The sequence below is a fragment of the Eublepharis macularius genome, chromosome 1, assembly GCF_028583425.1.
Source record: "Eublepharis macularius isolate TG4126 chromosome 1, MPM_Emac_v1.0, whole genome shotgun sequence".
Classification (NCBI taxonomy): Eukaryota; Metazoa; Chordata; class Lepidosauria; order Squamata; family Eublepharidae; genus Eublepharis; species Eublepharis macularius.
In genome coordinates, this window is record NC_072790.1 from 155,225,123 (window position 1) to 155,252,296 (window position 27,174).

Below are 27,174 nucleotides of genomic sequence, written 5' to 3' on the forward strand. Positions count from 1 at the left end.
GAACTTTAGAAAAATGAGCTTGTTGTAAAGCTACACTAAATATTTGAAAAATTTGAAAAATCATTTGAGTCCATGGAATAATCCCATTTTCTGCAAAACATTCACATTGGGATTAACAGTTTATCCACTGATCTCACTGCTGATGAATGACTCTTTTTCTGTATCTTTACTGAGATAATTGGTTCTCTATTTGCCTTATGGGACCTTTTCTCTGATATAGGCTTATGGCTCCTCTTGACTAGGTTCTGCCACAGCTGTTCTAGTCATAGTAGCCCCAGCAAATCCTGCAGAACCTGGCCTGTGTGCATCTTAATATAGTTACTGCAGTGTCATCACTAGACAATACTGCCCCTCAGCTACTGGCATGGAAAATTGTGAGGTTCCTGGACCTAGCTGTTATGGGCATCACAGAATAATTTTGGTCCAGTTCTTGTAGCAGTAATGATTTTTCATAATAATTACCATAGGATTGCATGTACATTGTGAGTTAATGAATTGTTAAAATGTATAGTATTTCTATACTGGTTAACTCCCTCCATCCCCCTACCATAGGTTGCCTCCAAAGTTGTTTTCTGTTACGGGAAGCACAGTTCCATTAGTGGAAGAGGGTGACATTTTTGCCAATTCCCCCTCCACGTGCAGACTCCCACATGGCAACCCAGACTGCTCCTGAGAGTTCTCCAAGTCTGAGGAAGCAGCATTTGGAAAAGTGCAGTCTTCAGTAGGAAGGAAGAAGAGGCAAAAAGATCCCTTCTTCTTGAGGAGGCATTTTCATTTTCAAATGAAAGTGTTAGATCCAGCTAGATTTCTCCCTTCCCACTTATTGTTATTATCATAAATTGCAGTTCTTAGATTAATTCCTGACATTTTAGAAACTAGATCAAGATGGGTAGCCATGTTAGTCTTTCTGTAACAGTAGAAAAGAGCCAGAGTCCAGTAACACCTATAAAACTAACAAAATTTGGGGTAGGGTATGAGCTTTCGTGAGCCACAGCACAAAGCTCATGTGCTGTGGCTCACAAAAGCTCATACCCTACCACACATTTTGTTAATCTTATAGATGCTACTGGACTCTGGCTCTTTTCTATTTTAGAAACTAGTTACTTATAAATGGTATCTTCAATGCCATCAAATTTTAGGAGAGAAATCTGTTATTTAAGGAGAAATACATAATTTATTTTAATTGAAACTGTAAAACAAAAGAAGCAGTATGCTATTTAAAAATCAAGTCTTATATCTAGAAATGTGAGCCTAAGAATGCTTTCCTCAAAGAAAGTTTAACTGAGATCAGTGGGGCTTGCTCCCAAGTAAAGTTGCTCAGTGTTGAACTATAAAAAGCAGAGTATTTATACAGCAGAATTTCCCATTCCATATTTACCTTTTAATGGATGGATTTCACTTCTCTGTTGATCTAGCATTCCTCCAATGAGGCAAAATAATCATAATTTTGAAATGCATTTCATTTAGATTCAATATCTCATTAAAACTTTTTAAAAAGATTGACTTTGCAGTTTTGTGTTCCCTTCATGCTGGGAGGAGAAGTGCTGATATGTAAAGGATTCCAATAGGACTGTTTTCCCTCCTGGTCCTACCTGGCAAATGTGCAAGCAGTACAGTGAGATGTTAGGAAGGATAGCAGAGTTTTGTGTACCTCTCCCATATCCCCATCTAGCTTTTCCTTATTCTGTGAGTATAAATAACTTGTGACGGAAAGTTGGGTGGGGAAATCAGAAGTGCACAGACCTCCTATTCTCCCGGTGTTCTGTCTCACTGCCTGTGTATCTGTGTCCAGAAGCAGATACAGGCATTCTCTGCCTAGGTATCACTCCCCACAATTTGATTGTACTCCCTTTCAGTTTTTTAAGAACATGTAGTAAAACAAAATGTTAGCAATTATGAATTTACTGAAAGAATTTTCTTATTTTAGGTTTGCAGAATGATGGTCATTTCCTGCAGATTGGAAGATGTGTTACTTTAAAGAGAATGAAGTTATATACAAGCTATTGCTGATAAATGTAAAAAAAAAATTAGAAAAAAACAGGAAAAATCTTTTTGCAGCCAGCAAAGCAAACATTCATAGTAGAATATTATTCAGAAATCAAAATTAATTAAACTAACGCTTCATTGGCAGAAAAATTAAAATTGAATCAGTTATGCCCTTCACATTATGGTTGGTGAAGAACAAGAAAATAAATCATTTTAATATATTTTAATAAAACTGTGATAAATGTCAGCAAGTATTCAAATTATATGCATAAATCAAAACATGGTTCAGATGATCAAGGGACATATCATTTATATCAAAAAGGGATTGCTTGTTGCACTTGTGTGTTTTCCTTTGAGTAAAAATCTGCCTTCACTAAGTATCAGCCAATTTAAGAATTTTGTTGAGTTACCGAATTCAACTCAAGGATTATGCAAATTCGAGAAAAGAGGTAGGAATAATCCTAAAACTGAAGAATCAAACCATGCTTTTAAATTTCAACATGAAACCTTCAAACCAACAATCAAGCAGAAATGACATTCAGTGTCTGTAGTAACAAATCTAACATTTGTAAATAACTAAATATAGAGAATATAGTTGAAAGAAAATTTGTGTGCTTTTTCCTATAAATTTTTTTGCTTTTTTAAAAAAAAGTCTATTATCCATAAACATGAAAGGAGAAGTGGGTAGCAGTCCCATTCTGTTTCTCCATTTGAACAGTAAAACAGTCTTCAGTTTTCATTACTCATGGCAGTCTTATTGGCTGCTGCTTTGTTACGCTTGTAGCTTAAACAGTTGGGATGTTTTGTTGGTGGGAAATTTTTAGCATAATGTGAATACCAATCCCTTTCAAACACAGCTTTAAGTTGCTTGATGATGCTGGTTTTGTTCCCGTTGTCTGCCTGGTTGATAACAAGCCCAGCTCCAGCATTTTGATTAAAATAGGTCCCAACCCAGTCAAAATTACCTATAAAAAATGAAGCCACACGCAATAAAGAGTTAACATTGGAAACAAGCAGATTTCTCAAAAAAAAAAAAGTGTTGACTTCCATCTTTCTTCATCCCAGTCAAAATGCTTGCAGAACTGCTACTGAAGGTAGACATCTCCTGCACATTCTTCTCTCTTGGTCAGGGTGACTCATGTGTGTTATAGTTCCACTTTCAGATTAAAATACCCAATTATCATCCTGCAGGCCTCTTTCATTACAACCATCAGTGCCAAGTAGAGATGGGCACGAATCGAATTACGACCCAAAAAAACACATGAACCAGGCCGGTTCATAGTTTGTGAACCAGTGATTTGTGGAAGCTTGTTTCCACAAACTTCCACAAACTGGTCTACTGGTTCGTTTGGGTTGTAGAAGAGGGGCAGTTTAAATGGCCATTTCCCCAGGGAAATGGCCATATAAACTTTTCCTGTTGCTTGCAAGTGGCAGGTCCCTTTAAACTATCAGCTGGCAGGTGGCAGGGTGGGAAGTATGTTTTTGGCTTCTGCTGCTGCCACGCAGGCCCGCAGGGTGGCAGAGGAGGCCAAAAATGGCCTTCCCGCCCCTCAAATGGCCACCGTAGCCAAAACCGGCCTTCCTGCCCCTCAAATGGCCACCGTGGCCACCACAGCCAAAAAGGCTGGAAGTACATATTGTAAGGGAGTATTACACTTATCCCATTGTGAGTTTTAAGACCAAGCATCAATACAGAGTAAAATCACACTGATCAGAGAATTCTAGCTTATTCAGCTGTTATTCCCTATGGGGAAAACTATCTGGGGTCTAGGGGGCATTTTTCAAGAAAACTTCACCATATTTGCAGGAATCCTACTCTTGATTGTCCTATAAAGATGCCCCAGTTTTCAAGAAGATTGGACCCCAGGGTCCAATTCTATGGGCCCCAGCCACTCTCAATTATTTCCTGTAAAAGAATTTAAGGAGTATTATACTTACCCGTTGTGAATTTTAAGCCCAACCATCAATACAGAGTAAAATCCAACAGCTGTTATGGTCAAGAAATTGTGGGTGAAAAGCACCTTAAAACCAGCAAGATTTCCAGAGTATAAGCTTTTGAGATTCAAAGCTCCATTTGTCAGATACAAGCCCCAAAAATAGGCCTATCATTTTAGAGAGAACTATGCCTAAGTGTATCTGAAAACTAATTTTAGTAACCATGGGATAATTGAATGGATCTTCTGGGGATTAGGAAGTGCCAAAAGATACCCTGAAAAGTATAAGTTAAAGATCACACTCTGAAAAGTGGGGTCTCCCCCCCCCCGTTGATTTTCAGGATTCATAGGTTGTCACATCCTGAAAAATAATATTAGGCAAGAGATTCTCAGCTCTTTATATGGAGGTTGGGTTATACAATATATTTCTAACTTTTCATATGCACATATTAATAACAGATGGATAAATTAGCCCTTTGGTTCTTAAATTCTTCATTGTGTAATCACTTATTATTCTAGGTTTGAAGCTATGTACAGTCTGAAATTGAACTATATTTTACTTACCAATATAAGCAGCTCTATCAGTCACTACATATTTATTGCGATTGATTTTAAGAAGGGAAGTATTTTTCTGTTCCTTGAAAAAGCAAGCACTTTCTTCTTCAAGATCAAAGAATTTCTGCATTAAATGAGACCTAGTTAGTGAAAGCTGTTCTGTTGACAGCACTGCAGGAGAAAAACAGATAATCTACCATTTTTTAAAAAGTGAAAATATAAGAACAGAAGCAGTTCAAGAAATATTTTGATTTATAATGGGGTTATGTGAAAAAACATGTTCTATACAACTTTGTTTAAATCCTGAGTATGTTCATATTTCAAAGGGTGTGAGAAGGCTTTTGTGGGTAAACTTGTATGTTATAGCCATGAAAAACAGCGGTTTTTGATTGTGGAAAAATCTTGCCTAGCCGTTTGGCCTGGTCCTAAATTTGTCTACTTTTTAGTGCCAAGCAGCAAGCTAAACCTTCTCTCAATTCACTCAGGTATTTAAATCATTTTTTGGTCTTGCCTCTGTGTTGATTTCAAGTCTTGCCGCTCTTATAGTCCATTTTAATACCACTGCTTTTAAACAGAGTTTGACTACTGTTTCAGTCTCACTTGAAGATATTTGATATATGGTACTTTTAGTGGATCCTATTTTCGGATTTTAATTTTATTGTTTTTACTGTATTTATTGTTCACTGGAAATCTTTATTTTAAACAAAGTGTAGATCAGTTATTCTTTTTTCTCAATGATTTTTTAAAATATGGGTTCTGGGGCCATAATTTGAGACAAGATATTCGAAGAAGAGGAGAGGGATTGTTTCATTCCCCTTGGAGCTATTTGCCCACATCACCTACAGACTGGGGGGGAAAATAACAGTGCTTGTAAATTTTCCCCAACAGGAATAAAAGCAGCATGAGAGAAAATGGTGTTAGGGAAAATAGTTACACAGCTCCTCTCCAGACCAGTTCCCTTTTCTGGACTGCAGCTCCAGTTCCTCCATTCTGGTTTAAAACATCATTGAAGAAAATAATTGTGAAAGCATGCATGATAAATAGTTCTGCTCTAAAATTACCATTAACCAGTTTCCTTGCCACTTATCTATAAATACAACACTATGAGTTATTACTAGAAAAACAAGTTAAGGCAGCGGCAAAAAATGCTTTCTACAACCTCACTCTAGCCTGGAAGATGGCTTCTTATCTTGACACGGCTGACCTAGCCACTTGGATCCATGCTATGGTAACATCAAGGCTTGACTACTATAATGCTCTATACATTGGCCTCCAATCTAAGTTAACTAGGAGGCTCCAATTAGTGCAAAATTCTACAGCTCGACCATTATCACTCCCATCTTATAGTTGCTCCATTGGATACCCATCAGTTACCGTGTTCAGTTAAAGGTATTAGTTATTATATACAAAGTTCTTCATGGCTTTGGTCTGGCATACCTAGGCTACGGGACCACCTCCGTCCCTATGTTCCTCCATGGCAGCTTCGCTCATCTGAACAGAGTCTCCTGCAGGTGCCAGGCTGCACACAGGTGAAGTCAGCAGCAGCCTGTACATGGGCTTTCTCTGTGGTGGCCCCTATCCTGTGGAATAACCTGCCTGAGGAAGTCAGAAGAGCCCCCACTCTCCTGGTTTTTTGTAAACGATGCAAAACCGAACTGTTCAAAAAGGCTTTTTACTCAAATGGGAGGGCTGTATTGTAGGGAAGGGGTCTCAGATGCTTCGCTAATGAGTTAGGAACCATAGATTTCATCACTATATTGCCTTACATATTGTCTGCTATTTTAAATATGTACTCCTATGTACCACCAGTGCTCCATGTTGTCTAATGTTAGTCCTAGAACTGATTATGTTCTGCTTCAGTATTTTTTCTACTCTGTATTGGATTCTTGCTAATACTATGTCTTTTAAACTTGTATCTATTTACCCTATGGTGTTGTTTATGAAATGTCCTTGATACTGTATTGAAATGTACTTGATACCGATTGTACTTATCTCATACTGTGTAATCTGCCTTGAGTCTCAGTGAGAAAGGCGGACTATGAATGACATAAATAATTAAAAAAAATGGGTGAAACTGCAATCTTGCAACTATCATCTGCCAGACTGATGCTCTGGAGAGTAAATCCTCCCAGGTCCCCAGCCTCAATGAGAGGCTGAGAGTCAGATGATTATTCTTCCCAACTTTGGACAGTGAGGAAATTTCAGATTTCAAACATATCAAATTATTTTCTGAATAAGCATCTGATATTTTAGTGATAGACACAAGAACTTTTAAAATGCATAAACATAATAAAAATAAAATGTAACTGAGAGGTATATTTATGTTAATCATGTTACATATTAGGTTGGATGCTAACAGCTTAGTTCTAAGCAGTCACACCCTTCTAAACTTGTTTACATCAATGGACTTTGAATGGTACAACTCTGCATAAGATAGCAATGCAAGATTCCCTTCTACAGTTGCCAGTCTCTAGGTGGGGACTGGAGATTTCCTGGCATTACAACTGATCTTCAGACTACAGAGATCAGTTCCTCTGGAGAAAATGGCAGCTTTGGAGGATGGATTCTATGGCATTATACCCCACTGAGGTCCACCCTCCCCAAACTCCTCCCTCCCCAGGCTCCAACCCCAAATTTCCAGGAATTTCCCACTCCAAAGTTGACAACCCTATTTCCTTCTGCTAAGTACATGTGTGTGTGTGTGTGTGTGTGTGTGTGTGTGTGTGGCAGTGAGGGGTTTCCACATTAGTGAAAGGTAATGCAATTCCTATTATTTGTACACATCATAATAATGGGTGGAGGGCTTCAGATGATGTTTTCAGTCTGCTGTTCCCATTCTTTCCCTTCCCAGTTCTATTTTTCCTAAGAGTTGTCTTTTGCTTTTTGTGCAGAATAGAAATGCAGTCCTTGTGGTGTGTGAATGGTCTTTGCACTACCATTTCACCATGCTCTCGGGCTGATGAATATTTTTGTTTCACAAAAATAGCTTGGATTGATGCTATGATCATTTTTGTTTTACATTTTTAGTATTGCTGCTATCACACTATTACAAGTTGCTGCTATTTCTACTATATTAGGTATCCATGATATCTATGAGGGGGGCAGTGGGTGAGGTGTGTCCTGGATGCACAAGGAGGTTTTGCCTTTCTTGATATTTGGGGAGAAGCAAAAATTCAGCAATGAAGCTGCCAGTTGTTCAGTAAAATGAACAGTGCTCGTCTCCATTTTTTTCTGTTCCTGCTTCATACAAGCCTTGTAACACCTGATAATATTGTTGGTTGAATCCAAAACAGTCAGGAATAGCTACTCAAAACATGTATACCATTTATGGAATCCAGGACTACACCATTTACTTTCTGAGGAGAAAAAGTAGATAGGCAGAGGGGTATGCTGCCATGATGTAATAGTGCTAATCAGCTCAAACAGACAAAAATTACAAAGGTGTACCTTTACCAATGTTGATGAACAAAAAATGATGTGCCTGCATGATGGAATGACATGTAACCCCCCATTACCCACAGACCCTTCTCCACCATGTGACATGTTCTCCAGAGCTCCCCATGTAGCAAGAGGTACAGAGAAACTCGATCTTTTACCAAAGCAATGAATCATCACCAGGCTTACATGATGAAACACCATGAAGACTGGGGGTCCTTTGGAGTGGTGTGGGATGTAGATGGGTTGGGGAGGGGTGCTTGTGTAGAAAGGGCAAATCAGCAGACCTTCTGTCTAAGAAGAGAAGGTATATTGAACCCTAAGAGAACCTAAGAGAAAAGAAGATCATGAATTATGTTCCTGTAGTTATTAAATGTTTTTCTGTTACTAATTTGAAATCAGACCTGATGTTTTCACCAAACAGCTGAATAAATTAGACAAAGTTTAATAAGAAAACAATATAACAAATACTTACAACTTTTAAATTACAACCAGAAACTTCAGGACAAATTGCTTTAAGAGATGAAACAAAGTTTAATGTCAGTGGATCTGTTTCTTTTGAATAACTTATGAGGAGTCGTACTCTAATTTTGCGTAAAATTAGTGTTTCTCTTATCTTCCCATCCAAATATGGCCAATACCTATGGAGAGAGAAGAAATATTTTTGATCAAAAAATTATAAAAGCCAATGTTCCTTAACTCAAGAGCCTACAGATAATTATGGTGGTGAAACCATAGTAAATCAGGAACCATTTGAGGAATGATCCACTTGTAGCAGAATGCAAGATTCATGGGATGACTGAACCATGTAATGGGGCCACAGCGTGAAATTCTAGAGAAAGATGGGGGTGGAAAATTCATCTTTCAATTTTATTTATTTATTTACTTTAGATTTTTATTCCACTGTCCCAGCAAGGCAGGCCCAGGGTGGATTACATTAAGTAAAAAAACATTCCATATAATTTACATCAAAACTATTTAAAACAACAGTAGCAAAAACAGTACAGTATAAAATATAAATATAAAACAGTTGGCACCCAAAATAGCAGCAGTCAAATCCACTCATCAAATACACTAATTGGAGGTAGTTGATCAGCCAATCAGGAAGAACTAGATGGTGGATGATTTTAATAGGGAGGGCTCAGATCTTCACTTGTCTTCTACCAGGCTGGCAGTGGCCCAGCCTAACCTCAACCATATGCCTGGCGAAACATCTCTGTCTTACAGGCCCGGCAAAACGACAGTAAATCCTGCTGGGCCCTGGTCTCACTAGACAGAGTTCCATGAGGTTGGAGCCAGGACAGAAAAGGCCCTGGCCCTGGTCGAGGTCAAGCGGGTCTCCCTGGGGCTGTGGACCACCAGTAATTTCTTATTTCCTGATTGGAGTGCCCTCCAGGGGACATATGGGAAGGGGCAGTCCTGAAGATATGCTGGTCCCAGCTGCATAGGGCTTTATAGGTCAATACCTGAACCTTGAACCTGATTCGGTACTCCACCAGTAGCCAATGCAACTGGTGCAGTATAGGTGTTATGTACATGCTGCTCAGCACTCCCACAATGACATGTGCCACTGCATTTTGAACCAGCTGCAGTCTCCGGATCAGACCCAAGGGGAGTCCTGCATAGAGCGCATTACAGTAATCCAACCTAGAGATGACCATTGTCTGGATCACTGCAGTTACATTGCGGGTCAAAAGGTAATGGACAAGTTGCCTGGTCCATCAAAGATGAAAAAAAGAGGACCTGGCACTGCTGTGACCCATGCTTCCATTTTCAAGGAGGCATCCAGGATCACCCCCAGGCTCCTAACCTTCAGGACCAGTGCAAGCAATGCTCCATCGAGGGTCGGGAGCCAGAGTCCTGAACCTATGCACCCGTAGCTCAGGTGCAGGACCTCCGTCTTCATGGGATTCAATTTCAGCTGACTCTGCTTCAACCATCCAGTCACGGCTTCAAAAAGCATGCTCCAGGACATCTGGGGCCAAGCTGGGCAGGCTGTTCATCAACAGATACAACTGGGTGTCATCCGTATATTGGTTACTCCCAAGTCCAAAGCTTCACACCAACTGGGCGAGGGGGCGCATATAGATATTAAACAATAATGGGGAGAGTATAGCCCCTTGTGGGACACTGCATGGGTGGTGGGATGACAACTTCTTCCGCACTGCCACCCTCTGTGCCTGACTGTGGAGAAATGAGATGAGCCACCATAAGGCCGTCCCTCAAATCCCAGCGGCAAGGTGGTGGGTCAGAAGATCATAGTCATCCACATTGAACACTGCTGAAATATCCAGTAATAGCAGCAGCGCCAATCCACCTCAATCCAGGTGCCTGCGAAGATTGTTTGTCAGGGCAACCAGCAATGTCTCAGTCCCATGCCCTGGGTGGAAGCTGGACTGGAAGGGATCTAGGCCCAAGGTATCCTTCAGGAAACCCTGCAACTGTTCCTCCACTGGCTGCTCAATCACCTTACCCAGAAACAGGAGGTTCAAAACCAGGCTGTTACTGGTTGGGTCAGTGGGGTCCAAAGAAGGTTTCTTTAAGAGAGGCCTCACCACAGCCTCCTTTAATGCTCCGGGAAAACTCCCGAAGTCCAAGGACAAGTTGACAATAGCCTCCAAGGAATCCTGCAGTCCATCAGCACTGGCCTTCACCAGCCATGACGGACACAAGTCCAGGAAGCACATGGTAGGCCTCACCACTTGCAGGATCCTGTCAATCTCTTCCCCAGAGAGTAGGCTGAAATGATCAAAAAATGTCCCAGAAGACAGCCAAGGGGTCTCTAGTTCATGTACCATATCAATCGTAGCCAGCAGGTTGTGGTGGAGAAACAGGATTTTATCAGCAAAAAAGCTCCCAAAAGCCTTGCAGCCAATATCCAAATTCAAATTTTGATGGTCTCCCCCCAGGAGGGTGACCAATGATCACATTAAACAATTTTGCTGTGTGTGAGCTAGCTGATGTGATGGAAGCTGCATAATATTCCTTTTTTACAGCCTTCCCTGCCATCTCATAGGATTTCATAAATGTCCTATAAGATGCTCTTGTCTCTTCATCCCGAGATTGCCGCCATGCTTGCTCAAGCTGTTTTAGCTCCCGCTTCTTCCATCATAGCTCCTTTCTATAGTATGATATGGTCTAGAAGCCTACCTCTTTTGGATATTGTACTCAAGGAAGCAGAAATGCAAATCATTACAGAAATGGGAACCAACTCAAGGCCTTTCTTTCTCTGTGTTAGCTATAATGAGAAGGGCTGTGAAAGCATCTTTTTCCTGGTCATCTTTTCATCTTATCTTCAGTAACGCTGAGAACAGCATTGACCAGCACAACAGTTCATACTTAACCAGAATAACTATCTCTAGAGATATAGTCTTTTTGGGACCAGGGAATTCCTTTCTGCATAAAGTATTAAAGATTTTTTAAATGTAAAGAAAGGACAAAAGTGATTATTGCAGGCGGACTTCAGGTTTTGACATGATAGGACACTACAAGGCTGTGCTCTGTCTGTGTGGCCTTTTATATTTATATTTATTTTTTTAACTTAGTGTTTTGTTTCTGTGTTTTGTTCTCTGTTTAATTTAACCTTGACTTACTTAGTTTTATTTTTCTACCTCTCTTCTCTCTCTTTTGTTTTATAGACTCAGGGCCAAGCTACAAGTGACGCCTGACACAGGTTGGACACTTGTCAGCTTCCCTCAAGTTTTGATGGGAAATGTAGGCGTCCTGGTCTTATAGCTTGGCTCTCTATCTAATTGAAGTTTACAGAAACCACCCCCACACACCCAGCAGAGGGGAAGGGGGGCTCCTGGAAAGACCCCGATGCCTGCACTCCCCTCCCAACTGCATGTTCTCCCTCCCATAGACTGCTGCTCTGCAAACTTGAATTAAATGGAGAGCCAATCTGCAAGACCGGATGCCTACATTTCCCATCAAAACTTGAGGGAAGCTGACAAGTGTCCAACCTGTGTCAGGCATCACTTGTAGCTTGGCTCTCAGTGCCAAAATCTCCTCTCCCTCCCTTGTTTGGGTAGGGTTGGAATAGTGTGAAAGTTGTGGAAATGAAAAGGCTTAGAGGGAGTTAGGATTGTTAGTCTATTATCTAATTTGCAAGTGCAAGGCTTTCATTTTGTTTTTGATTTGAAGCAGTTGAGCCTGTTTTGACTTACTTTAACTATTGTTTTGGTTTGTCTGATTGTTTGCTTACCTGAGTGATTTTGGTAGTCTTTAATCACCATTTGGTGGTGGGGGGGGGTCATTTGAGGGCTGCGTTCTAGGCTAGAGTTTTATTTGCCCTGTGATATCTGTGACTTGCTTTAGTCAGATTTGAGTTGGTTTGTCTTGTTTTTGTTGCTCTATGTTGGAGCTAATTTTATTGAGCGTTTTGATTGTTTTTGGTGACTAAGTAGAAGCATGGATAACAGCATTCTACCTTCTTTACTCACCTCCTGCTCCCTCCCTGCCTTGTCAATTAGACTAGAGAGTGGTGAAAGAGTAACTTTCAGAGAAGAGGAAAATAGTCCAGGTATCATTTGTGTAATTAGCCCTTGCATATATATATATATTATGTGTTTGAAATTTCTGTGCTGATTCACAGAGCTTTTCTTGTATATGTCCTATATATATATAGAATTTTTGAACATTTAGTTATATTTTAGCTTGTTAGTTTTTTTCTTACTTTTTTACTTTTTACTTTTTCTTCTGGTAAATTTCTGCTTCAAGCCCTCTTTAATTCAATGAACCAAAAAAGATTATGCCCTTTGGGGGATATAGCGAGCTCATATTGTTAACGAAGTAGGATGAGTGATTTTTTTTAATTCTCCAGCTGACAAAAATAGATTTCAGTGCTTAGGTAATAGTTCTTGGTCATCTATTCAATCTATGAAGAAGTCTCCTGAGAAACCTGGCCTGAAACCAAATAGGCAGGACTTAGATTTTGGCCCTAGCTCGGCTATGTCTATGCTAAAGATTCTGGCAGATCAGACTTTCCTCATTTCTGATATTTTACATAATATTTTTCTAAGATACAAGAAATTAGCAATCAACTGGCTCTCTTGCAACTTAAGAATAGTCCAGTTGTTTCAACTAGGGCCTTGGAAAGTAGAAAGGGTTTTAAGAAGGAGAAACCATTAGTTATCCAACTAACTCAGATTGCTTTGAAAGTTTATCCCTTTAATGGTTTTATTCTCCCTTGGCAAACTCTAGGCCTCGCTAAAGCTAACTTGGGTCAGTGGTTAGACACCTCCATAGATGCCCTTGATTTAAAATCTGTAGTGTTTCTACCTAGTCTATTAAGAGTGAAAAGATTTTTACTCTTTTTATTCCACAGATATACCGAGAGTTATCAGGGCTATGAAAAAGCTTCTTTGATCATGAGGTGTGTTTTAAAGCAGGAAGGAATTTCCCCCCTGTTAACAACTCGTAAAGACCATCATCCTCATCAAACTACTTCAGTTAGATCAGGGTCTAAGAAGTCATCACAGCCCATTAAGTCGAGAGAGAGCAAACTGGAACTTGACTCCTCGGAATTAAGGCTGTACCAGTAATTTAAATAGCTACCTTTTGCTGAACAGCAAAATATAATTCTAAGATTTAACAGAATGAAAAAATGTACTTTTAGGTAATCAGCAGAAGCAGATATGTAGGGTGTTCCCTTAAACCCGCCCAAATGCAATTTGAAGAAACTAAGCCTTCAATTTTTCATTTTTCTTCTATGCAGTCTGTTGGAACAAGGGAAAATAGATTATCCAGGTAAGGAGAGTCCCTTCCCCCGTCAGTTAGTCTACTCTCTTGTACATATTCTCTTGCAATGTCCTTATTTGTGTCAGTTTAGGCTAGAATGAATTATGCCATGCCTCAAAAAATGGATTATGTTTCCTCTAGCACTTTTAGAGCAAAAGGTTCAATTCCTCTTACAGGATTCTGATCCTAAATGTACTTATTTTGTTGCTCAATTTCTAGACGCTGCAGAGAAGCGTCGAAGGGAAGTGTTTTTAGATATGGGCTCTATTTTAGTTTTATTGTTTAAGACATTGGTCTAAGAACAGGAGGATGTTAAGTGATTATTGGAAAAGAGGAAATTCTTGGGGTTCTCAGGTCAAAAATGTTCATAGTGCCTGCAGAAAGCAGATGGCACTGTTTTAGGACTTCACATCCAACTCAAGAAAATAACTGTTTCTTCCTCAGCTGGTGATCATTAAGAGGCAGGTTGTGATATGGAGATCATTGTATGCTCCTGGCATAGAAAAACTCTGTTGGAAGCTCTGTTCCCCAGCTGTTCATCTTGAATGAATGACTTGTAAAATGTAAACATATAACTGGCAACTATTGATAAAATTTATGGCATAATTTTCTAATTTAAATGCATACATGGCAGCTTTCAGTCAAAGTAATGATTAAAAACTTAATACAATTAAAACAATGATTACCCCCCGCCCAAATCTTACAATAACAGTAAGGGGAGGATGGGGGGAGGGTAGGGAGAAGCATATCGGCATCACACCAGCTTGCCATGTCATTTCCAGTGAAAACCGGAAGTGATGTTGGATGTTGGATGTTGGATGTTGGATTCACCAAAAATCTATGGTTAAACCTTAGTGGTTTGGTCTAATCCTGCATTGTGTTAGCCATGACACCACTTCCAGGAAAAACCAGAATGATGTCAAGTTGTTCTAGGAATTACTGGAAACTCTATAGTAAAATCATAGAGTTTCTAGTGATTCCTACAGTGACATGACATCACTTCTGAGCTTCCCCCCACATGCTATGCAATGTGTTTTTAAAAAGTTCTCCTGCTACCACTCAAAGCAGTGATGAGCAATAAAGGTTGCCAGCAGGACATTTCCTGCAACCGTATATTTGGGCCAGAAAAAAAACCTGGAAACCAGTGTAGCAGTTACAACACACAGGAACTTGTGTGTGAACAGAAGAACATTCAAATTCAAAAAATAAAGCATATAGGCTTATTTTCCATGACAGCAGTACTCAGAAGCATCTTCTGCCTTATAGGGACCAATGTCTACTAGACAAATGTGCCATTTACCATGTACAGTGTTTGTGTTTTATGTACTTAAAAGCAAACCTGATTTATACCAATTTCATTTTCAGTTCCAGTACAAAGCTTTGAATCTTTTATTTTAACATCTCTTTGGCATGCAAGAGTTGGGTTGCTGGAATTTGCCTGTCTAGAAATCTCTACATGAATGGAAACTGACATTTCTCTCAGCAAAGTAATGCAAAAGAGTAGATTTCTAGCATTCACCAACCTTGTTTCATTATGGTCTCTGACTATAGGCAGGTACTCCATAATAGCTACATACACAAACTGCTGGGCATCATCAATAACACTGTAGATAGCATCAATATCCAAGACTCTGTCCTTAGGGCACAGAAGCTTGGGAGAAATCTGCAAAGGTATTTAAAAAGTTATCCTAAAGATATGATTTGCTTTTTTGTCATCTTTCAGTGTAGAATAAATTAAAAGAAGTATTAAACACCCAAACCTATGAAGAAAGTTAGGTTGAGGAATTTATTTTACACTGCTTCACAGGATTCAAGGCAAACTTTGCAGAGAAGAGTTGAGTGCAACCATTGCTATATCCATTTCTACTTCCATTTCTACTTCCCCTCTGCATATCCCAACTAATCCAATCATGCCTGCTATTGTCATTCACCAACCATTATCATTTACCTGCTATTGTCATTCAGCATCTGAAATCACTCCTCTCCAAGATATGAGGACAGATGGACTCACATTGTAGCTGTATCTGAAGAAGTGAGCTATGATGACTCATGAAAGCTCATACCCTACCACAAATTTTGCTAGTCTTATAGGTGCTACTGGATTCTTTCTCTTTTCTACTGCTACATCTATTTCTGTAATGCAAAAACTAGTTGACTTACCAAATGAGTACACATTTCTAATGAAATGAGACCTCTATAAAGAGTCAAAATCTGTACACATTTTTAAAAGCGCTCACCTCTTTGATTTCCTGGCATTTCTATATAAAAAGCTATTTTAATTATACCATTGTCAAGTCCATCATTCTCAAATTAGTTCTCATGTACTAAAAAGCAAAAGTGCATAGACATGTTCTACAAGATAATCAGTTACTGCTAAAAACTGCTGCTCTTTATGAAACATTCAAGTCCATATGTGGTTAGGCACGTAGGCACTGGTTAGGCACGTAGTAAGTCATCCCTTCACTATTGAGTATTTCCTTTTTCTTTCCAAGCTCTATTCCCTTTCCTTTCCCACATGACTGCAAAAATTATACCAAATTTGTTATGCAGCATGTAGATGAGATGCAATGATAAATAATTCAAATACAATAAATAACATCAGTTAAGTCATTAATACCTGAAGGCAGGCAACAGCATCCAAGACCTAACATAGAAAGTGCATGTTCTTTTGTGTTAATCTGCCATTCAAACGTAAGAGTTTTCTGTTGCTTAGCAACTAAACTACAATACTTGCTAAAAGAAGACACCAAGATCATGTGGACATAACAAACAAGAAAGGGGTACCCAAGATAGTAAGTTTCCTAGTCTGAACAGACTTTGACATGATACTGTAGACATAATGATTCTAAACCAGGAGTGGAGAGGTGGGGCAAACCTTCTCTAGTGCTTCTGGCTGCGATCTTAATTTCATTTCATTTCATTCATTTATTAAACTTCTAGTCCGCTCTCCTCATAAGTGGGCTCAGGATAGGTTACAACAATTTCAAAACATATTAAAATCACAATCAGAACAACAGCATCAGTTATCATAAAAAAAGTTCCAAAACAATGACTTAGTGCAGCCCACCCCTGCCAGTAGTGCATGGGGAGATGAAGCCATCATTTCTGCCCCCACTACAACTCATATGAGGGGCCAAGATACTGTACCACCTCCCTGATAAGAGATCAGCAGGGAGGCTCCCAGATGGATACAGGACTGGCTTCAACTCATATGCCTGGTGGAACAACTCGGTCTTGCAGGCCTGCCAAAAGGATAAAAGATCTTGTCAGGCCCATGTGTCAACCAATAGAGAGTTCCACCAGGTTGGAGCCAGGACCAAAAAGGCCCTGGCTCTGGTTGAGGCCAGTCTAGCCTCCCTGGGGACAGGGGCCACCAGTAAATGTTTGCCAGGTGATCTAAGCACTCTCCAGGGTACATATATAACAGAAAATCAATTTTTATTAATATATTAGTTATTTCTTTTGAACCAGAATATTCTGGAAGCAAAAGGGATGCATATTCCATTAAGATCAGTAGCTATGATCCAGCTGTGACTAGGTCTCACAGAAAGCAATGGGACTTGGATTAGTTGTGCCATTGATTTCAATGGCAATTTTTAGCTAGATTGAAGCCCACAAATCTTACTGAAAAGCAAAGATACTATCCATTGGAGATTTACCAGTCTCTCAAAGTGAATTCAGTGACAGTGATCTGCTCATTCTTTAGTTCAAACTCTGTTCATACAAAATATGCACGTTATACAAAACTGAATTGGCCAGACTCAGGACATTTGAGGATGGTTCAGGGCAGCAAATATAGTCTTATTCTTGGTCCAGGTTTTCTGGTTGTATTTTGATTTAATTGTTGAATACTTTTATTGTTTTAACTCTGCTTGTTGAGTAGTACTCTATTACTACTCTTTAGTTAGAAACTTTGAGCCATATGCACAGAGCATTGGTCTTGTGATCTCTGACAGCTGTTAACCGGGATGGTAGCTTTTAGGTTGGAAGATCTTTGTGCTGGGCAGCACATGCACTTGCCATTGTTACACACAAAGGCTGCTAGACTGGGATCAATGGTAACTTTTTAATAGAATATTTGATATGTTTCTAACGTTGGTATGTTGTTGTAAAAAAACTACGCTTCTCATCAGATATATGAAAATGAAGTTTGGTCTTTTTAAAGTATGACATTTTTTTAAAAGTGTAAGGCTGGCTTGCCTAATGAATTTTACTTATGATTATCAGATTTTACATTATACATGTAAATATAGTTGTAATTACAAATGTAGAAAGCACTCTTGTCCACCACTGCAATCTAGCTATCCAAGGTCAGTGATGAATCTAAGGGTCTCACCACACGAGACAAAATACACTCAAATTTCACGGGTAATTTGAGTGAATTTTGTAATTCGAGTGTATTTGAGTGTAATTTGACTTTAATTCAAGTGTATTTTGTCTCATGTGGTTTGACCCTAAGATCACCTCAATTGTCTGAGGACCAGAGAGGATCTTTCATCAATAACAGGCATCTCAATTCCTTCCAAGTCAGAAGGCCTGGCATTATTATTTCAGCCATGCCTGGATTAAGCTTTATCTTTTTTAGCCACATCCATTCCGCAACCATGGTTAGACACTTGGAGAGCACTGATATTGCTAGACTCAGGCTCAGATGAATTGGGGGGCAGTGGGGAGAATCTGCGTCATCAACGTGCTGTGACATCAAACACAATGTTTCCATAAGTTCTCACCCAGTGTCCTTATGTACATACTAAACAGATATAATCATGGAACGGCACCCTACAGAGTCCCACAGGAAACATCACAAAATGGTGAGCAATTCTCTATCACCAGCTGTTTTCTAGGATATCCCTATTAAGAATGAGCAGAAACATTTAGAAGCAGATGCCTAAATATATGTAAAATTAACACAATAGTATCATCAACATCTGCCATTCTTATTTTCATCCTACCATTCTTCCATGGAGCTCACAGGCTGTACATGAGTTTTCTCACTTAATTTTATCCTCACAACACTTTGTATGGTAGGCTAGGCCAAGGGACAGTGACTGGTACAAGGTTGTCCAATGATTTTTGGGGGTAAAGTAAGGGTTTGAATATTGACTCCTTAAATACTCTAACTATTACAGCTTTTGACAAACTGTATCAAAGGCATCAGAAAAATCCAACTGGATTAATAGGGAACAGTTTTTCCTTTATATTTCTAGGTGAGGATCATCAATCAATGCCACAAGCAGAGAATCAGTGCCATAACCAAGCCAAACCCCATATTCCTAGAGTCATCAATAATCCTAATAATTTGATCACCAACCATCATGTAAGTGTATATAAAGTAAGGAACAGAGATTTAGAAGATATTTACTTCCAAAATTGGTTTATAAATTTCTTTTCATATTATGGTTTCTCTTGGTAACTTTTGGCAAAGTTTCAAAACTTTGGTTGCTTTTGGAAAAGTTCCAGTTCAGTTCCATTTATTACATTAGTCGCCAGTAAAACACTCTCCTCCCAAACAAAAAACAAACAAACAAACATTTTACTGATGTAAAATTATTTTAGTTTCAATGGAACTTGCTTTCAAGTAGGTAGTGTGGTATAAGCCTGACATAATAGTCAGCAAAATGCATGCCTACATAAGAGAAGAAAAAATCTTATGCATTAATTTAGATAAAAACTTAAACAATCTTGGGCATGTTCTTAAGGCATGAAAATGTGGGAAGTTTATAGTAAATAAGAGACTGAATTGAATCAGTAGCAGCCAATCAATCTTTATTTATATTCACTCTTTCAGCTCCTGATAAATAACATACTTCTGTCAACACAGCAAAGAACAAACATTCTCCAAAAGAACTCACCGACACAAAGGCTTTTGACTGGGTTTCATTTAAGTTAAGAGTCAGTTTGTTTTGTGTATCATATACGGCATACAATCTCTTAGACCAAGTAGGTGGCACTTTGCTCTTGTTCTTTAATGAACTGTACAAGGCAAATATTCTTTGTAAATCTGCCACCAAGCAGCTGCAGTTGTAGAAGACAACACCAAGCTCTTTCATCTGTAAAGTAGAAATGCACATCATTACGAACTCATTTGCTGACACATCTCTGAGACTGTACATTGTTTTAAGTAGGTAAATACATTATATGATCATCCCAGTATATTTCATATAATTAGAACTCAAACTTAAAACATGATGCAACTGTTTTGTCATGCTGTCATTTCCATTAAGTGAAATATCTTAAAAACAGCTATAAGACAGCTAAAGAAAAACAGTGTGAGGAATTACTGATAAGGGCAAACACAGGGTACTGGTTTAACAAAACCAGAACATGGGGTGTGTATGTTTAATTCTGTCTTTTGAAACTGAATGTAGAGAAAAAAGAGTTCTGTCCTTTGGTAAAAGTGATTACTTTATATTACTTATTTTTCTAGCTTTAGAACTACTGCTCTTAAATTTACTTCTCTACAAAAATCACCTCTGTTCAAAGCTGGGTGTCATAGTAGCACAGTGAGCTACTAACATCAATTTCAGAGGCACGTTCTCCTTTTCTAGTACCTGGGAGGGGGGAATTGTATTTTTTTCTTAGCACAAAGTCTACTGGAAAAGACTGTAAATATAAATGAGTGCATATTTCCTATTATCCACTGTGATGATGGGAAAGAAATAGGTAAGTTGAACTTATCAATATTATTAAACTTATTTTCATTCAATGAGCAGCTTTATTATGTATAGCCATGTACTAATAAATATATATTATGCTCCTAGTAGCATCTAGATCACATTTTAATCTATTTCTTTGATTTATTGAAACTTTATGCTACTGTTCTTAATGTTGTGGGTAACACATGTTGATTACCTTCCACATACATTGTTGAGTTGTTTTTTCCATACGAACTTTAGTAAATATCTCCCAAAATAATGACTGTTAGTATGTAGTACATAGCAGGTCACGCAAAACTTATATGTATTCCACAAAGCTTCATCTTCTTATATACAGCATCTTATATGACATACTGTGATATATATTTTCATATGTATTGCTACAAACAAATTTTTAGTAATTAGTAGAGGTTGAATGGTATTGAAGATTAAATACGTTTAGGGAAACATAATGAAAATCTATATTTAGGATTGCATATTAAGTACTGACCCCTTCATCCCGTCAGGAACACTGGGAGAAATGCATGGGTCTGCAGTGGAAGGACGAGGAAAGTAAAAAAAATGAAAATCCCTGCTCCCTCCTCAACCAATGGAAGGGCCATTCCACTAGTGTGACTACTGTAATTCTGTTGGAATGGTAGTGGATCCAACCCAATGTAGGAAAGACAGAAATAGTGAGAAGTAAACTTTACAATGTAAATGTTAGATATTAAATTCTGGATATGATAATGAACTACATTTAAGTGAAGCTTAAGGAAGAGAGAGATTGGAAATGTGGCCTTGCTGTGACTGGAGAATGCTGGAGATAGCATATTCAGGCACAACTAGATGATACAGCATTCCCGGGGAACAACCTCAGGATACCTCAGCCATTTTATTTTAGGATTTCTTTTGCTTTAAAAATGCTACAGGGTCTCACTCCAGCTTTGGTCTGAATCACTGGGCAAGGAGGGAGTCTGTTTGTATCCAACCATGCAGTTCCAAAGACTTCAGAGCACTTACGTCTTCAGAGGAAAACACAGAGATATTCTCTACATTTACAGAGTCTCACTCTGCTCCCTATGTTGTTCTTGAGGGTCCTCTGACTGCCAGGAACAAAATGAGAGAGGGGGCTCAGTGGACTGAAGCAGGAACTGGAAACTCTGGTGAGATTCTTGCATATAAGCCATTCAGTGGTAACTTCTAGCAATATTTCCAACTGATAGCTTCTAGGCTTCTTCACCAACAGCACAAAATTAAATTCACAAGGCGTAACCTTCCATCATAGTCTCATAATGACAGAAGTTACTTCTGGTGGCATTTTACTTTCATGCAACCATTTAAAGCCGTAAGACCCTTCTGAGAGAGGGCACCTTTCAACCATGTATATTTTTCATGGACTCTAAAAGTAAGTAAATAAAGAAACAAAGCCATCTCACAGATGTTGCCCAAGCTAACTTTATAACAAGGCATTTTACAATTAAGGAACATCAACTGCATAGCAAGACAAACTATTGTACAAATAAATAAATGAAATTTTGTTGAAAATCTTTTCAAAATTAAATAAAAAATTTTAATTAATGACTGCTGTGGTCGAAATCTTAAAACTACTAAGAGCATATTAATACTCTTAATAGCAAAATCAGTGGGCTTAGACTGGAGTAACTCTGTTTAGGATTTCACTGTAAGTTAAAAAAAGGATCTATTCAGTAGTCCAACAAGTTCGGTCTCTTTTCTATTCAAACACTGCAAGAAATCTATATATAACTGTATTCTAGATCTCAGTTGCATTTTCAAGGATTATTGCTTGATTTTCACAATTCATGCAACAACTCTTTTTATTTCCTAGACTTAATGAGTACTATTTTTCAACCAACCATTTGATATTTTCTCTCAGCTCAAAGTATTTGTTGTAAAGAAATTATAACCTAAGGCTATACTTTGTCCTTTTATGAGATCTATTTGCAATTCTTTAATTGGTTAGGACATTGAATGAAGGAAAAAAATGAGTTGGAAAAAGTGGGTTCTTCATCGGCTGACAGAAAATAAATACACAACAAAGAGAACAAATACTGACCATTCTATAGTTTATTTATTTAAAGAAATTATATGTCTTCTCTCCAGAGACCGGTTCACAGTGGTTCACAAAATTAAATGCAATCAAATCATTAAAAGAATAAAATTATCCATTGTAAACAGCCATAAAAAGCCAAAGTATAAAAGTGCATAGAACAGCCAGCTGTGGAGATGCCAGCTCCACATTGGGAGAATGGGATCCCTGGGGACTTCCTGTTTGGGATCCATGGAGGTCTAACGCAGCTCCACTTGCGGAGCTGACCGGACTGCCGTTTTAACCGGCCGGCGGGGTGAAAATAGCCCGCGGCCGACTGCTCTCAGGCAGGGAGCAGGCAAAGAACGCTCAAGACCCTAGGGTGAGCTAGATCTCGGACGAGGGGGGGCTTTACACAACGAGTCTCCCCCCGATCCTTGAGGTCCCACCTTGCGACGGGTCGGCTATAATCTCTGCGGCAGTTTTGGGGCCAATTCGGCTGGCATAAGACCTACATACCCAAGCATCGATTGGGGGAAGAAGCTGAGAGGAGAACTTAAAATCGAAACAGCGATTACAACCCGAGAAAAGTGAAGAGAAGGTAAAGATCATTATCTTCTGAGACGGGACAGATTGATAAAAACAGAGAGGAAAAAAAGTAGATTTTTAAACTGCAACAGACTAGTGAAAAGGAGGGGAAGACTCGGCAGGAATCGAATTTAAAAAGAGACTAAGTTTAAAGAAGTTATTAAAGAAATGGGACTATTGTTTTGAATACCTGTGGCTTTGGAGCTGTGAGAAAAAGACACCATCGCGAGATCTGCTGTGGGAAGACGGGAGACAGGAAGTGCGTAATAACAATAGAGTGGCTGGAGAGAAGCGGCCCTTGCTGGAGGGCAGGAAGTAGGGAATCGCCATTTTTGAAAGGGGAAGGGTCGCGGCTTCAGCGGAAGAGGAAGTAGGCCATCTTGGATTACAAAATCATAGAGAAACCATAGAGAAAAGACGCCCGACATTTTGGACTCTTTAAAACTTAATTTCTATAAGAAGACCGGGACATTTAAAATAGAAAAACGTTAAATTTTACGCCACGGAGTTAAGGAAGAGAGCGGATTCGTGGGAGCGAGCTAAAGCAAGCCCCACGATGTCAAAAAAAGAGTGGCAATCGGCAATAGAAAACCTGGATAAAAACCTGGACAAAAAACTTTTAGATATGATTAAAGAACTTAAGGACACGAAATTGGAGCTGATAAAAGAGGTTAAAGAGGTTACACAGACAGTAAAATCGGAGCTGTCAGAAATGAAAAAAGGTATGGAAACAATACGAAATGAATTACAAGGAACGCAGCAGAGAGTTAAAACAGTAGAAGACGCGATGGAGAATTTAGCAGACACGCAACAAACAGAGATGAGATTGGTGAAGGGGAGAATGTCAGTTGCAGAAACTAAACATATGGAGAAGCAGCTACGTTTTCGTGGCTTGCCAGAAGTGGAAGGAAAGTCAGCGCAAGAACAGATGACTGAGGTGTTGGCTGAGTACCTGGGGAAGGAGGAGGAGGAAGTTGTGGCTATCCTAGATGTGGCATACCGTGTGAATTCGAGAATAGCAACCCAGAGGAAACTACCAAGAGATGTGATTGTGCAGTTTACAACACGAAATATGAAAGAGAGGATTGTGACAAAACAGTTTCAAGATCCATTGGAGATTGATGGCAAGACGATTATTATAATGAAGGAACTGCCCAGATCAGTGTTACTGGACCGGAAAAAATATAAAGTGCTAATTCAGATTTTGAAGGACATGAAAATCAGGTACAGATGGGAGTTACCGGAAGAAGTGTCCTTTGAGTTTGGAGGGGCCAAAAAACGCATCAGATCTGAGCGAGAGATGGAGCGATTTATTAAGGACAATGAAAAAGACTTACCAACAAGATCATGAGTATGGAGTGTAAAGTATTATCTTGGAATGTAAATGGACTAAACTCACCGAATAAGAGGAAAAATACTTTTCACTGGCTACTAAAACAAAAATGTGACATTGTTTGTTTGCAAGAGACCCATATCAGAAAGCAGGATGTAAAATATTTAAAATCTGGAAAATTGGGCAAAGAATATGTAGCGGCCTCCAACAAGAAAAAAAGAGGAGTGGTGTTGTACATAAAAGAGGAGCTACAGCCAAAATTTGTTATGAGAGATGTGGAAGCTAGATTTGTAGCAGTGGAATGTATTTGGAATTTAAAGAGAGTGTTGGTAGTCGGACTTTATGCACCTAACGGTGCAAAGGAAAGCTTCTTTGAGGATTTAAGGAAGCATTTAGACGATCTTGCATACGACCAGATAATTCTTGCTGGAGACTTCAATGGAGTGACAGACTTGGAACTAGACAAAAAGACTACAATGGCACAAAAGAAAAGAGGACTATTACCAAAGCTTTTTTTTGAGTTGATTCAACAAGAGACTCTTGAAGATGTATGGAGGAGAGAATATCCTAAAAGCAGACAGTTTACCTTTTATTCTGCAAGGCATTCTACATTATCAAGAATTGATATGATCTGGGCCTCAAAAGACTTAGCATTATGGACTAAGGAGGTAGAAATAATGCCTATGGTAGGCTCAGATCACAACCCAATTATGTGGAAATTTGGAAAAAAGAGAAAAAGGAAAGCATGGAGAATAAATGAGGACTTGTTACAGGAAAGAGAGAATATGGAAATACTGAGAAGAGAGACAAAGTTTTTTATACAATACAACGTGAATAAAGAAGTACCAACCAATAAAGTTTGGGATGCTTACAAGGCGGTTGTAAGGGGCATACTAATGGACTTAAATGGTAGAGCAAGAAAGAAGAAAGAGGAGAAAAGACAAGAGATTGAGGAGAAAATAAAAGCCAAAGAAATACAGCTAAAAAAGAGACCAGGGAAAAAGAAGGTATACCAGGAAATTAAAATACTTCAAGAACAGCTAACAGCAATGAGCAATAAAGAATTGGAGTGGAATCTCAAAAGACTGAATCAAAAAGCGTTTGAGGGTGCTAATAAACCTGGGAAGTACCTGGCATGGCAATTGAAGAACAAAAGGGAAAAGAAGATAATAAATAAAATTTGCGAAGATAACAAAACGTATTTGGAGCAGGCTACCATTAGTAGAGCCTTTTATAAATTTTACGCTAAGCTGTATAATAAAAAAGAAGTAAACAAAGAATCAATAGCGTCATATTTGGAGAAAACCAAACTTCCAGAAATCTCGGAAGCTTGGAGAAATAAGTTGAATAGTGAAGTAACTGACGAGGAAATAAGTAAGGCAATACAATCTGCAAATCTAGGAAAGGTGCCAGGGCCAGATGGACTTACGGCTAAATTCTATAAGACAATGGCTAATGAACTGGCACCATTCCTAAAAGAGGTGATGAATGGGGTTTTAAGGGATCAAAGGATTCCAGAAACTTGGAGTGAAGCGAATATATCATTGATCCCAAAAGAGGGCCAAGACCTGACTAATGTGAAAAATTATAGACCTATATCGCTACTCAACAATGACTACAAAATTTTTGCGAAGATATTGGCGGAGAGATTGAAGGGGTGGCTCTCGGAAGTCATAGAGGAGGAACAGGCAGGCTTTTTGCCAGAAGACAAATAAGAGACAACTTAAGGACAGTGATCAATGCTATTGAATATTATGACAAGCGTTGTGACAAAGAGGTTGGTTTCTTCTTTGTTGACGCTGAAAAAGCGTTTGACAATTTAAACTGGGACTTTATGTTTGCCACTATGGAAAAGCTACAATTGGGAGAAAGATTCATCAGAGCAGTTAAGGAAATTTATAGAGACCAGACTGCAGCAATTGTGGTGAATGATGAATTGACCAAGAAATTGACGATAAGTAAAGGAACAAGACAAGGTTGCCCGTTATCTCCATTGTTGTTCATTTTAGTATTGGAGATTCTGATGATACAAATACGTCAAGATGATGAAATTCGTGGAATAAAAATAAAGGACTATTCATACAAGGTCAGAGCATTTGCGGATGACGTAATGTTAATTGTAGAGGACCCATTGGAGAACATGCCAAGAGTGATAGATAAGATCAAGGAGTTTGGAGACTTGGCAGGTTTCTTCATTAACAAAAAGAAGTCAAAGATATTATGCAAAAATATGACTAAGCAGAAACAACAATTGTTAATGGAAACAACGGATTGTGAAGTAACAAGTAAAGTGAAATATTTGGGAGTCGAATTAACTGCAAAGAACATAGATCTATTCAAAAACAATTATGAAAAACTATGGACTCAGATAGAGAGAGACTTGATTAAATGGAATAGATTGAATTTGTCATGGTTGGGTAGGATTGCAGCAGTTAAGATGAATGTGTTACCAAGAGTAATGTTTTTGCTACAGACAATACCAATCATCAGAGACTCCAAACAATTTGAAAAATGGCAGAGGAAAATATCAGATTTTGTTTGGGCAGGCAAGAAGCCTCGAGTGAAAGTGAAAGTTTTACAAGATGCAAAGGAAAGAGGCGGAATGCAACTGCCCAATCTGAGACTTTACCATGATGCAATCTGCCTAGTTTGGTTGAAAGAATGGATGACATTAAAGAACAAGAAACTATTAGCCCTAGAGGGATATAAAAAAATATTTGGATGGCACGCATATTTATGGCATGACAAAGTAAAGGTCAACTCGATGTTCCTGCATCACTTTGTTCGGAGAAGTCTATACATAATCTGGAAGAAGTACAGAATTTATCTACAAGAAGGAACCCCTTTGTGGGTGGTTCCATATGAGGTGATAGACCCGAGAGCTGTTGATAATGAACAACAATGTTTAACGTATAAAGA

General features: G+C 38.8%; 1 protein-coding gene across 1 annotated transcript in view; it reads right to left on the bottom strand.

The window, feature by feature from the left end:
* Positions 1-2,715: 2,715 nt before the first annotated feature.
* The window catches only part of PLD5 (phospholipase D family member 5), a 243,323-nt gene continuing 218,864 nt past the window's right edge, over positions 2,716-27,174 (bottom strand). The window contains exons 6-10 of the mRNA XM_054987316.1: positions 19,502-19,699; positions 15,173-15,312; positions 8,386-8,551; positions 4,485-4,599; positions 2,716-2,951 (exon numbers count right to left, since the gene is read on the bottom strand). Coding sequence (XP_054843291.1) covers positions 2,716-2,951; positions 4,485-4,599; positions 8,386-8,551; positions 15,173-15,312; positions 19,502-19,699 — 855 coding nt within the window. The remainder of the gene's footprint in view (positions 2,952-4,484; positions 4,600-8,385; positions 8,552-15,172; positions 15,313-19,501; positions 19,700-27,174) is intronic.